General features: G+C 22.7%; 4 protein-coding genes across 4 annotated transcripts in view, besides 27 other annotated features; 3 read left to right on the forward strand and 1 right to left on the reverse strand.

The window, feature by feature from the left end:
- EDI_202910 (Cleavage and polyadenylation specificity factor subunit, putative) overlaps positions 1-508 on the forward strand; it is a gene marked incomplete at both ends in the record, with an annotated part of 2,211 nt that extends 1,703 nt beyond the window's left edge. The window contains one exon of the mRNA XM_001733497.1: positions 1-508. This exon is cut by the window's left edge and continues 1,703 nt beyond it. Coding sequence (XP_001733549.1) covers positions 1-508 — 508 coding nt within the window.
- Positions 172-292: a microsatellite.
- Positions 502-553: a sequence feature (AT_rich).
- A 115-nt stretch (positions 554-668) lies between these two features.
- Positions 669-747: a sequence feature (AT_rich).
- A 33-nt stretch (positions 748-780) lies between these two features.
- Positions 781-833: a sequence feature (AT_rich).
- Positions 834-1,016: 183 nt separating this feature from the next.
- Positions 1,017-1,044: a sequence feature (AT_rich).
- Positions 1,045-1,236: 192 nt separating this feature from the next.
- Positions 1,237-1,320: a sequence feature (AT_rich).
- Positions 1,321-1,574: 254 nt separating this feature from the next.
- Positions 1,575-2,765, forward strand: EDI_202920 (Calreticulin precursor, putative; the record flags this gene model as incomplete). The annotated part of the gene is made up of 1 exon (XM_001741265.1): positions 1,575-2,765. The coding sequence occupies one exon, from the start codon at positions 1,575-1,577 to the stop codon at positions 2,763-2,765; it is 1,191 nt and encodes a 396-aa protein (XP_001741317.1).
- Positions 2,635-2,758: a microsatellite.
- Positions 2,766-2,791: 26 nt separating the features above from the next.
- Positions 2,792-2,818: a sequence feature (AT_rich).
- A 2-nt stretch (positions 2,819-2,820) lies between these two features.
- Positions 2,821-2,955: a microsatellite.
- Positions 2,956-2,959: 4 nt separating this feature from the next.
- Positions 2,960-4,399, forward strand: EDI_202930 (adenylyl cyclase-associated protein, putative; the record flags this gene model as incomplete). The annotated part of the gene is made up of 1 exon (XM_001741266.1): positions 2,960-4,399. One exon carries the CDS (start codon positions 2,960-2,962, stop codon positions 4,397-4,399), a length of 1,440 nt encoding a protein of 479 aa, XP_001741318.1.
- A 165-nt stretch (positions 4,400-4,564) lies between these two features.
- Positions 4,565-4,659: a microsatellite.
- Positions 4,660-4,870: 211 nt separating this feature from the next.
- Positions 4,871-4,926: a sequence feature (AT_rich).
- Positions 4,927-5,065: 139 nt separating this feature from the next.
- Positions 5,066-5,094: a sequence feature (AT_rich).
- A 72-nt stretch (positions 5,095-5,166) lies between these two features.
- Positions 5,167-5,204: a sequence feature (AT_rich).
- A 68-nt stretch (positions 5,205-5,272) lies between these two features.
- Positions 5,273-5,311: a sequence feature (AT_rich).
- Positions 5,312-5,508: 197 nt separating this feature from the next.
- Positions 5,509-5,685: a microsatellite.
- A 232-nt stretch (positions 5,686-5,917) lies between these two features.
- Positions 5,918-6,502: a repeat region.
- Positions 6,503-6,506: 4 nt separating this feature from the next.
- Positions 6,507-6,555: a sequence feature (AT_rich).
- A 265-nt stretch (positions 6,556-6,820) lies between these two features.
- Positions 6,821-6,908: a sequence feature (AT_rich).
- A 53-nt stretch (positions 6,909-6,961) lies between these two features.
- Positions 6,962-7,034: a microsatellite.
- Positions 7,035-7,117: 83 nt separating this feature from the next.
- Positions 7,118-7,249: a microsatellite.
- A 65-nt stretch (positions 7,250-7,314) lies between these two features.
- Positions 7,315-7,427: a microsatellite.
- Positions 7,342-11,244, reverse strand: EDI_202940 (protein serine/threonine kinase, putative; the record flags this gene model as incomplete). Its single annotated transcript, XM_001741267.1, has 2 exons — positions 7,342-10,353; positions 10,633-11,244. 2 exons carry the CDS (start codon positions 11,242-11,244, stop codon positions 7,342-7,344), a joined length of 3,624 nt encoding a protein of 1,207 aa, XP_001741319.1.
- Positions 8,360-8,503: a microsatellite.
- Positions 8,606-8,676: a microsatellite.
- Positions 8,748-8,822: a sequence feature (AT_rich).
- Positions 11,245-11,295: 51 nt separating the features above from the next.
- Positions 11,296-11,344: a sequence feature (AT_rich).
- A 349-nt stretch (positions 11,345-11,693) lies between these two features.
- Positions 11,694-11,826: a microsatellite.
- Positions 11,827-11,988: 162 nt separating this feature from the next.
- Positions 11,989-12,054: part of a sequence feature (AT_rich) that runs on past the window's edge.

Genomic DNA, 12,054 nt, shown 5'->3' on the forward strand with positions numbered 1-12,054 from the left:
TAGTGAAAAAAAAGATCGTCCAAGAAAAATTCCTCAACTTGAAGATGTTAGTCTTGATTTAGTACTTGATCTTTTATCAAATAAATTTGAATCTGCCATGGTTTTAAAAAGTAAAGATGACGTCCAAAAAGCATATGATAATATTAATCAAATAAACAAAGATTTAATCACAAAAAATGAACAACAGAAAGACGAACAACAGAAAGAAGAAATTAAAGAAGAAACAAATAAAGGTGAAGTTAAGGTTGAACAACAAAAAGATGAAAATAAAAATGAACAAGATAAAGATGAAACCAATCAAAAGAGTCTTAAGGAAATTGTTAAAAAAGAAACAGAAGAAGAGTTTTGTATTAAGGAAAATGTGCCTTATATTTTAATTCATGAAAATTCAAATTCTGTTTTAGTAGAATGGCCATCACTTACTCCTTTTGGATTCGACAAAGACTTATTAAAAAGGTTGAATAATGTTTTACCAAAAATTTTGTTAACAATGAAAAACACATTTTAATTAAATTTGTTATTTCTATTTTCACTTAATTATTTTTTAATTATTCTTTAAAGTTGATGTAAATTTTATGTTGTTACGTTATATATGGTAATTGAACCATTTACTTTAGTTTATGTTATTTGTTCTTTTCAATTTAAAAAAATGGACTTAAAAAACAGTCTTTTTATAACAATTTTTTTTTTATTCTTATTTTATTGTTTTTCAATAATTTTATTCAACTTTAATATTAAATTAAATTTCTCTTCTCCGATAAAAATATTTATGTTAGTCTGAATTATTTTCATATTACATTAAAAAATATTAGAATAAATAATTATTTAATTATCAAAAAAGACCTTATATAAAAGTGGTAAGTCTTATATAAAGAGTTTAAAATATTATGAGTATTGACTCTTAATTCTTTCAACCTAATTTGTTACGAATAATAAAATACACATCCGAACATTTTGTATTTATCTAATTAGTAAAGCCAAACACTCACTTATTGATAAACCATACTCAACAATGGTAAAATTATATTAAATTGTATTATTTAAGAAAGGAAACTCTTTTGTTATTTTACTTTTCTTTTTCTATTCTTAATTGTTAGAATTAACATATACCCATAACAGTAAAATGAAGTAATTTCAAGTAATTTGAAAAGAAATAAAATAAGATATACTTTTATTTTGTTTCAAAGTAAAAAAAGCAAGCAATTTAAAAAATAATTTTGTTACATCTATAATCTGATATATATAACATTTTATTAAAATTTCAACATTTTATAAGAAACTAAAAGAAATAAAAAAAGTACTAATAAAATGTTATTTTTTGGATTTTGAAATAGTCAGAACTTATCTTTTATCACTTTTTTCTCTTAATAAAATTTATGACAATATCCCTATTCTACAACAATGAATAATTACCCAAAGAATATCTAATAAACACACTACCTCCTGACACCAAAGTCAATAATAAAATAAATGAAGAAATAAAATAGAATAAAGAAATATGCTCAAAAGGTGCCACAGAGTTGTTACGTGGCGAAAAAAATAAAAAGAACTTCAAGAAATGAAAACAATAGAACATGTTTACACTTTTCCTTCTCATTGCACTAAGTAGTGCTAAGGTTTACTTCCATGAAACGTTTGAGAATCGAGACAAATGGATCGATTCTACAGCATCAGGAAAGACACTTGGACCATTTAAAATTGTAAGTGGTAAATGGTATGGAGATGCTAATAATAAAGGACTTCAAACATCTGAAGACAATAAATTTTATATTGCAGCAGCTAAACTTGATGAAGAGTTTAGTAACAAAGATAAAGATTTAATTGTTCAATATAATCTTAAATTTGAACAAGGAATTGATTGTGGAGGAGGATATATTAAATTACTTCCAAAGAAATCAATTGAAAGTGAAGAGAAATTTACACCAGAATCTGAATATAATATTATGTTTGGACCAGATGTATGTGGAGGATCAAAAAGAACTCATGTCATTATGAATTACAAAGGAAAGAATAATTTAATTAGAAAAGAAATTAGATGTGAATCAGATGATATTTCACATTTATACACATTAATTATTAGACCAAATAATACATATGTTGTTAAAATTGATGGAGTAGAAAAACAAGAAGGAAAATTTGATGAAGATTGGGATATGTTAGCACCAAAAGAAATTGATGATCCAAATGTCTCAAAACCAGCTGATTGGGTAGATGAAAAGGAAATTGATGATCCAAATGATAAGAAACCAGAAGGATGGGATGATATTCCTAAAACTATTGTTGATCCTAACGCTAAAAAACCAGAAGAATGGAATGATGAAGATGATGGAGAATGGGAAGCACCAACAATTGAAAATCCAGAATACAAAGGAGAATGGAAGCCAAAGAGAATTCCTAATCCAGCATATAAAGGAGAATGGGTACATCCACAAATTGCAAATCCAGATTATGTTTATGATCCAGAATTATATAAATATGATTCATTTGCTTACATTGGAATTGATGTTTGGCAAGTTAAAGCAGGAACTATCTATGATGATATTTTAATTACTGATGATATTGAAGAAGCAGAAAAAGAAGCTAAAATTATTTTAGAAAGAAATGCTGCTGAAAAGAAAATGAGAGATGAAATTAAAGAAGCAGAAAAAAAGGCAGAAGAAGCTAAAAAAGAAGAAGAAAAACAAAAAGAAGAAGAAGATAAGAAAGAAGAAGAAGATAAGAAAGAAGAAGAAGATAAGAAAGACGAAAACAAAGAAGAGCTTTAAATGATTTTCATTGTTAAAAAAAAAGGAAAATTAAATAAAATTTTTTTATTTTTGAAAAGAAAATAATAAAAAGAAATAAAAAAGTGATAATTTAACTATCAAATAAAAAGAAAACTAAAAATATGAACGTCAAACTAAAAAATAAAAAAGAAGTTCAAAAAGGAACTTGAATTAGAAAATAATAAAATAATCTGATGTCAACTGAAGCAGAATTAAAAACTCTTCTTGCTCAAGTCATGAATAGACTTGAAACAGTCACAGCAAGATTAGAAAAATTAGAAGGAAAAAATACTAGCAATACTAATTCATGTACAAGTAATTCACCAAGTGAAAGTGGTGATGTTCCAAAAGCAGTACAAGCATTCAAAGAACTTATTGAAGAATATCTTAAACCACAAGTTGAAGCAGCACAAGGATTTGATGAAGTTCTTGGGAAATGTATGAATGAATTCCTTAATGTTGCAGAACAAGTATCAGGAATAATTGAAATAGCAGCAAAATCACAAAAACCAACACAAGAAGAATTCCAAAAAATGATTCAACCAATTTCAGAAAAGATGATGGCTGTTGGAGAATATAAAGATAAAAATTTCAAGAGTCCATATATTAATTATCTTAGTGCTATTGGAGAAGCTGTTCCAGTATTTGGATGGATTTGTGTTGAAAAAACACCAGCACCATATGTTGCAGATCTTATTCCAGGATCAGAATTTTATACTAATAAAGTTCTTGTTGCTACTAAAGGAAAAGAACAAAATAAATATGATTGGGCACTTAATTTCATTAAATTCTTAAAAGAAATGGTTGTTTACATTAAACAATATCATACTACTGGACTTACTTGGAATCCAAAAGGAGGTATTGCTTCTGCACAAACTACTCCTGTTGTACCAAAGGCTGAAGCACCAAAAGAAGAAAGTAAACCTGTTGTTATTAAACAACAACAAGCAAATCCAGCTGGTTTATTTGCAGAATTAAATAAAGGAACAGCTATTTCTGGAGGACTTAAACATGTTACTGCTGATATGAAAACTAAGAATATGAAACCAGAAGATAAAGTTCCACTTGAACCAAAGAAAGTTACTACTAATACATCAAAACCAGCAACAGCTAAAGCAACAGTTCAAAAACCACCAAAAATTGAAAAGAATCTTAATAAGTGGGACATTTCATATCATAATGGTAATAAGAATATTGAAATTGATGGTACTTTCCAAGATTCCATTTATATATTTAAATGTGAAAATTCAGCAGTTAAAGTTAATGGAAAGATTAATTGTATTTCAGTTGATGGATGTAAGAAACTTACTTTAATTTGTGATACTATTGTTTCATATGTTGAAGTTATTAATTGTAACTCAATTGATATTAGAGTTATTGAATTAACACCAACTGTTAATATTGATAAGTCACAATCAGTTAATGTTCATTTATCTGAAAAAGCACTTGATGGTAATACTACTGTTAATACATCAAAATGTGATGCTGTTAACATTTCATTCCCTAATCCAGAGGATAAAGAAGATGAAGTTGAATATCCAATTCCAGAACAAATTTATACTATTGTTAAAGAGAACAAGTTATATCCTCAAATTTACTTCCATGACAAATCATCTTATTACTTCCCAAAATAAGTAATTTAATTTTTTGATCAATTCTTTTTATTATTTTTTATCATCTTCTTTATACAAAGACTCAAATTCATTTTATTTAACAATTGTTAGAAACAAATAATTAAGAAGAGTGATAATAATTGAAAAAGTATGTTTTCATTGTTTTATAAATGAGATATAATATAGTTATTTCATTTTTTTGGTTCTATTACATTTCTTTAATTTCTTTTATTCTTTTTGTATTAAGTCATTCAATAATATACTTATTGTTGTATTTTATTGATTGAATTATTCAATTCAATATCATTTATTGATTTGGTTGTTGGATAATTTTGTATTGTATTATTGTTTTATGGTTATGTGTTAGTTAATCAATGTATTTTATAATTGAGAATAAACAAAGTGAAAGAATAAACATATTATAATAAAACCAACCACAGTAACATTTTTAATTATCTCTTTGTTTCATTGATTTAATTAAAACATTGTGTCATAATAATTAAATAATCTTTTAATAATAACACAAATATATATTTCTTTATAAAATAGCTTTTATAGTAATCAATAAAAAAGTATAATGAACAAACTAACTAATCAATAAACAACTACTTTCATATCGTTATTTTTGTCAATTATTTTGATAATAAAACAACTATAATAAATCATACAACAAGTACTGAAGAAATGAAATATAAATTATCTAAATTTATTATAAACACTACTCAATTAATTAAATGAAGTGTTATAAAATAAATGTTGTGTATCTGTATAGATGATTAACTAATTTGAATAAAATGAATATTCAAAATAAAAATTAAATTATTAAGTTGGTTAAGAGTTGGATAAATACTATTATCAAATATAATAAACAGAAATAATATGTTAAGTTCTTTCTTAATAATATTTTCATAAAAAAGATATTTTATTTTTATTGTATAACTATCAGAGTTTTATTTGCTGTTGTACTTGTAATATGCAATTGTGTATAGGATTCTTAGATTTTTTACTTATATGTGAAGTTATGGTTATAAAATCACAATTTTTAAATGAAAGCTTATACAATAATTGAATTTTCTTAAATTCTTCTTGGCTTTGAATCAAAGTTATTTCATAATGACGAAGCCCAGCACAATTAAATAATTAAATACCCATTCAAATTAATATATTATTTTGTTAGTATCAACCATTTAAATAAATGTAATATTAAGTGACTAAGATATTAAAACTTAATAATTATTTGTTAATTATAATTATATTGTAATTCATTAATTTCTTTATTAACCATTTTTTATTAATTTAATGAATTAGCATTTACTTTTGATTATAGTAATACATCGAAATATATTGTAATTATATATTAACAAATAATACTGATCTATCTTTGCCAAAACGTAAGTATAATTTAATGAATATATGGCTTTACTAGTTTCATTTTCATTCAAAGAACAAAGAGCATAAAAGTGTGATAGTATTTGAAGTAAAATACAGAAGGGAAGTAGGATGTGCTTTAAAAAAACATAATCATTTTATTATATTTAAAAAAAGGAATAATTAAATGTTAATAATTTTATTTTCTATTGTCCTTGCTTAGGGGAGATTAATCCCATCCCTTTGCTTTAAGATTCTTTGTTTATCAAATATTAGTTTATTCTTAGCTTTTAGTTGTTGAAATATGACAATTTCATTTTATCATTTATTTGATGTGGAATAGAGTATTTAAACGTCCATTGCTTAAATATTCATTATCTAATTTCTATTTGATTTTGATGAGTATTAAAATTCTTCTTTATTTTATTATTTTAGGGAGAGTATATAAATTACTACTATATTACTATAAGTTAATATTCTTTTTAGCATCAAGCCAGACCCCTTTTCTTTGATAATCCTATATTATCAGATATGCTTTGTACCCTAACAAGTAATAATACCACTTTATAAATATCCATTCTTTTATTATCAATAATATTCCATCATTGTAAATAATAAACACTGCTATTCTTGCAATATTGGGTAAGGTCTTTTCAATCCAATAGCAACACTATAATAAGATGATAACTGGGTGATTTGAAGATGGAAATATTTTAAGGTTTTGTGTGGAGTCTCTGTTGTGCTATCTTCGAACCTAAAGTAAAATAATATAAAAAAATAATCTAATTAATGATATTTATTTATATATTCATCATTTCATGATTTTAAGATGTTTTTTTTTATTAAAACTATTGTTAATTTCATCATCCTCTACATACAAGAGTATTGTATTGATGTGTTTAGTTGAATTTATATCATCAAATCTATTATCATTTTTATTATTCATTTCATCTCTTTTGTTTTATTCTTATTTCATATTCTACAATTTAAATCTTCTTCATTTAATTTATTGATTTATAAAATATCATTAAACATCATCAATGTATTTTAATAATGTGAAGAATGACAATAATCATATTAATTAAACAATAATTTATTTATTTTTAATAAAAGAAATAATGATAAATAATGATATTAGAAGTTTAATTTCATTTTATTAATTGTGTTATGTTTCTGATATTGTATCTTCAATTCACAAATTAATTAAATTATATGATAAATATGAAAATTATATTTAAAAGAAAAGAAGATAAAAACAATATCAATAATAAAATTAAAATAACAAATACATCATTTAATTAATATCTCTATCATTCATAAATCAATTAATATTTCTATCAAATATAATCAAACCAAGTTCATTATATTATAATTTATAATTATGTATTCATTCTTGTTATTTATTATATTTTTATTCTTCTATTTTTCATTTTGTTTATTATATAGTTATTTTGAATGAATGTATTCTATTTTAATTTATTTATTGTTCATTTCTTTATTTGTAATTAAATGAAATGATAAAATATGTTAATAAAATTAAATTGTTTAATAGAACTAAATGAAATATATTAATTCTATTTCTTTTACGTTTCTTTTCATTCTTTATTTTCAATTATTTCTAACATTTTTACTACTTCTTCTATTCTTATTCTTTCTTTAGGTTCTTGTTTCCATGTTTTTTCAATAATTTCTTTAATATCTTCTTCAACTTCTTGTATTATTGTTGGTCGTTTACCTGTTGATATTGTATTTGCAATATCCCATGGATGTGGATACAATGTTTTAGGAAATGGATCTTCCCATGTAATGATTTGTAACATTGTTATTGAATATGAATATATATCTGATTCCATTTTATAATGTTCTCGATTTAATATTTCTGGTGCCATGTATTTTGGTGTTCCTATCCCTTTTGTGAATGTCATATTTGTCATCATCATATTAATGTTTCTTGAACTTCCAAAATCTGTTAATTTACAATTAACTCCAATATTATCATCAAGTGTTACAACAAGAAAATTATCTGGTTTAATATCTCGATGTAGTATTCCATTTGAATGAAGGTATGAAATTCCTTTTGCTCCATCTAGCATGAATTTAATTCTTATTTTATTTGGTATTTCAGTGTTTGTTCTTTTATTAATTAAATCTTGTATTGATCCATATTTTGCATATTCTGTTATCATACATATTTTATTAGGAATAAATACTGCTCCATAAAAATGAATGATATGTTCACTTCGAAATTTATCTAACATCATTACTTCTTTCTCAAATTCTTTCATTTTATCTTCATCTTTATCAATTTGTTTCATTTTCTTAATTGCTACTTGATTTCCTCTAAATTCTCCTATATATACAATTCCAAATGATCCTTCTCCTATTTTATTTTCTTCTTTTATTTCATCTGGATCAAGTCGTGTTGATATTTGTGTTTCTCCTTTAATTGAAATACTTTTAATTATTTCTTCTTGTGTTTTATTAAGTGTTTTACTAATTATCATTATTTGTTCTTTAATTTTAGTAGTACATTTGATTGTAATGAATATTTCAAATTCACATGCATATCCTCCTTCAATTGTAATGATATTTGGTTTGATTCTAATTGAATATTTTTCATTTTCTTCTTTACTACTTATTTGTATTTTCTTTTTTTCTTTATTTTCATTTCCAATACATATTAATTCTCTGATTTCTTTATTTACTTCAATTTCTTCTCCTTCTCCTATTTCTATTTCTTTTTTATTTGTTATTATTCCATCTCCAAGTGATATGAATTTGATATTTGATTGTGAAATTTTAAATATTGTTGTTGTTTTCTCTTGTTCTTTCTTTTCTTTGCGTTTTATAATGTAATTAATCATTATTATTATAATTATAATTATTATAATGATGATAATAAGTATAATGATGATAATTATCATTATCATCCACCATACGATTTCTTTATTACATTTTGTTCCTTCTTCATTGATTCCATACCAAAATGAACATTTTGAACATTTATTATTTTTTGTTTCTTTACATTTATTAATATTTGAATAATGAATACATTCTTTATTTATTATTATATATTCATCTTCACATGTATTACATTCTTTCTCATTTAAACATGTTATACATTTATTTCCACATTTTGAACATTCTTTATTTATTAAATAATATCCTGTTAAACATTCTCTACATCCATATTCTTTATCTATTTCTCCTTTACATCCTTTAATTGTTGTTGTTGATTTACATATTCCTGTTGAACTCATAAAATATCCTTCTCCACATTTTATACATTTATCTTTTTGATTACATGTTAAACATTCTTTTTCACATTTTGAACATCCTTTCTCATTTCTATAATATCCTTTATTACATATTCCACATCCACTTCCATCTGCTAATATTTGTAAACATGTTTCATTTAATTCTTCATTTGATTGACATGTTTTATCATTTCTTAAATATTTATCATTAGAACAACTCATACAATATGTAGGTGTTCCATAACATGTTTCACATTTATCATCACATTTTAAACATTTCATGTCTTTTGTTAAATAATATCCTTCTTCACATCTTTTACATCCATATGTATTTTGTTCTTCACAATATTCTATTGTTGTATTAATACATTCTCCCTTCAAATTAGGTGAATATGTATTTAAACATTCAACACATTTTCCATTAACATATGATTTATTTAAACAATTTTGAATATTATTATTACATTTTCCATTTTGATCTTTTATCATATCTTTTTCACATGTTTTATTTATACATTTATTATTATCTAAATATTCTTCATATTTACATTTTATTTCAATATCATTTGTTTGACATATTTCTGATTTTGAACATTCTATACATTTATTATTATCAATGTATTTTCCATTTTCACAATATATTTCTTCATTCTTTCCATTTTGATTCTTTTCTTTATTTGAACATTTTTTATTGTTTAATGTATATCTATTTGAACATGATACACATTTATTTCCTTCATAATAACATTGATCTTCTTTATCTCCATTACATTGATTATTTTCTATTTTATATCCATTTGAACATTTTAAACAATAATTTCTTTCTGATTTATTACATTTATTATCAATTTCTTTACATTCTCCATTTTCTTTAATAAATCCTTCTTTACATTGATAACAATATGTTTTATATCCTGCAACACAATTATCTGGTAATAATTGACATTCTTTATTTGAATTTAAATAATATCCATATTCACATTCAATACAATGACTTTGTTTATTTGTTTTAATACAATGTGAATTATATTGACATTCTTTATTTGAATTTAAATAATATCCTTTTTCACATTGAATACATTCTTGTATTTCTTTATAAATCATCATATTACAATTCTTATATCCAATACTATCTAATGTTATTCCTTTCATTCCTATAATCATTATTTGACTTTTCTTTGTTGATGCTCTTGAAAATTCTATATTAGTTAAACTAGTTAATTGTTTTGAAGAAGAAATAATTACTGTTGAAATTGATTTATCATTATTTTCTACTTCTTTAATTAATGTTGTTCCTTCATTTGATGTTTCAATTGTTAAAATGAATTTGATTATTTGATATGGTTCTTTCTTTCTATAAATTTTGAATGTTATTTATTTGTTTATTCATATTTTAACCATTGATTAGGATATGTATATACTGTATGAGTCTTTGATGAATCATAGTTGTTTCTAATAATATAATTATTTGTTGATAATGATATTTGATAAATATAATTAGATAAAGATACAGTAGTAGTAACAATAAATGAATTAAAATCATCATCTTCATCATTTTTTTTTAAATTGATGATTACATTCTGTTGTTATATCATGAATTTCGATACTTTTATAACTAAAATAACGAACCATTCCATCACATGTCTGACTGAAATATTTATCATTTGATGATTTTGGTGTTAATTGATTGATTGATCCTTCATATGATGATATTAAATATTGTATACCATAATTAGAACTAAATTTTAAATTAATAGGATTTGAATTGAAGTAAGTACGTTGAATAGGTAAATGATAATTATAATTATAATTATCATTTCCACTAACTAACAACTCATCAGCATCTCCAGTTATTCTTGTTGGACTATTTCCATTAAAGAAAGTAAATTGAACATTTTCAAATGAATAAGAATTTTTAATTAATTCAAGTTCAATGTTTGTTTCAATATTCATAAATAAGAGAGAATAATTATTAGTATTTCCTTCTTCTAATCGTACAATAATTTTATTTGCTTTAAATGTATTATCTCTTGAACCAAAATAAAGTTTTCCACAATTATTATTATTTATTGAAATAATAACTGATGAATATTTCGTATAATCTCCTGTTAATTCTTTTGAAGTTAAAGTAGAATCAGTACAAAAAGTATTTTCATAGATTACAATATCATTCCCTTCCACTTTTTGACAATACTCACCATTACAAAATGAAATAAATAGAAGTAATAAACAAAACCACATTGTATTTGTTTATTTGAGTTATTTTACACTTTTCTTTGTTTTTTGTTATTCTTTTATTTTTAGAATATAATAAATTTATATAATTTATTTTAATTTATTTGTATGAATTTGTAATGAAAAGGATTATTATTTCTTTTCTTATTATCATTCAATGAAATCAAATATTTCTTAAAATTTCAATTAGAAAAATTTGATTGTTAAAATATTAACATTAAATGATTGTTTAAGAAAATAAAGTGAATATGGTTTGTTCATATTTAATTTAATTGAAATATGTTTAAATGAAAATAAGCAATGATAATTAATTTGACAATAGAAAACATATTCTTTCATTCTCATTAACTATCATTTTATTATGATTTTATAATGATTAACATACTTATTCTATTTCATCTTATCATCTTCTCATAACTTCATATTTTTATGAAAAGGGGGTAAAGAGATGTTTAAAATAATTTAAATAAATTAAAAATAAATAATTTTAAAATGGTTTATTAATAACACAATAAATAAATAACAACAAACCAATAAACACAAAAATAAATAAAACAACAAAAATAAAAACGACAAAAAACAAATGAAATTATTGTTATTTGATTCTTCAAAACATTTGTATTTCAAATAATAATCATAATAATTGTTAACACACCATTATTCAATTAAATCAATAAGAGTGTGTAATTAAAATGAATAATCAAAATGATATAATGACAAATATCTTTTATTATTCAAATTGAACATTTCTATTTTATAAATATTTTATATTATTTGTATTAAATACAATACAATAAATAAATATAATCATATTTG

Source organism: Entamoeba dispar, genomic scaffold, assembly GCF_000209125.1.
Source record: "Entamoeba dispar SAW760 scf_1105229463659 genomic scaffold, whole genome shotgun sequence".
Classification (NCBI taxonomy): domain Eukaryota; phylum Evosea; order Mastigamoebida; family Endamoebidae; genus Entamoeba; species Entamoeba dispar.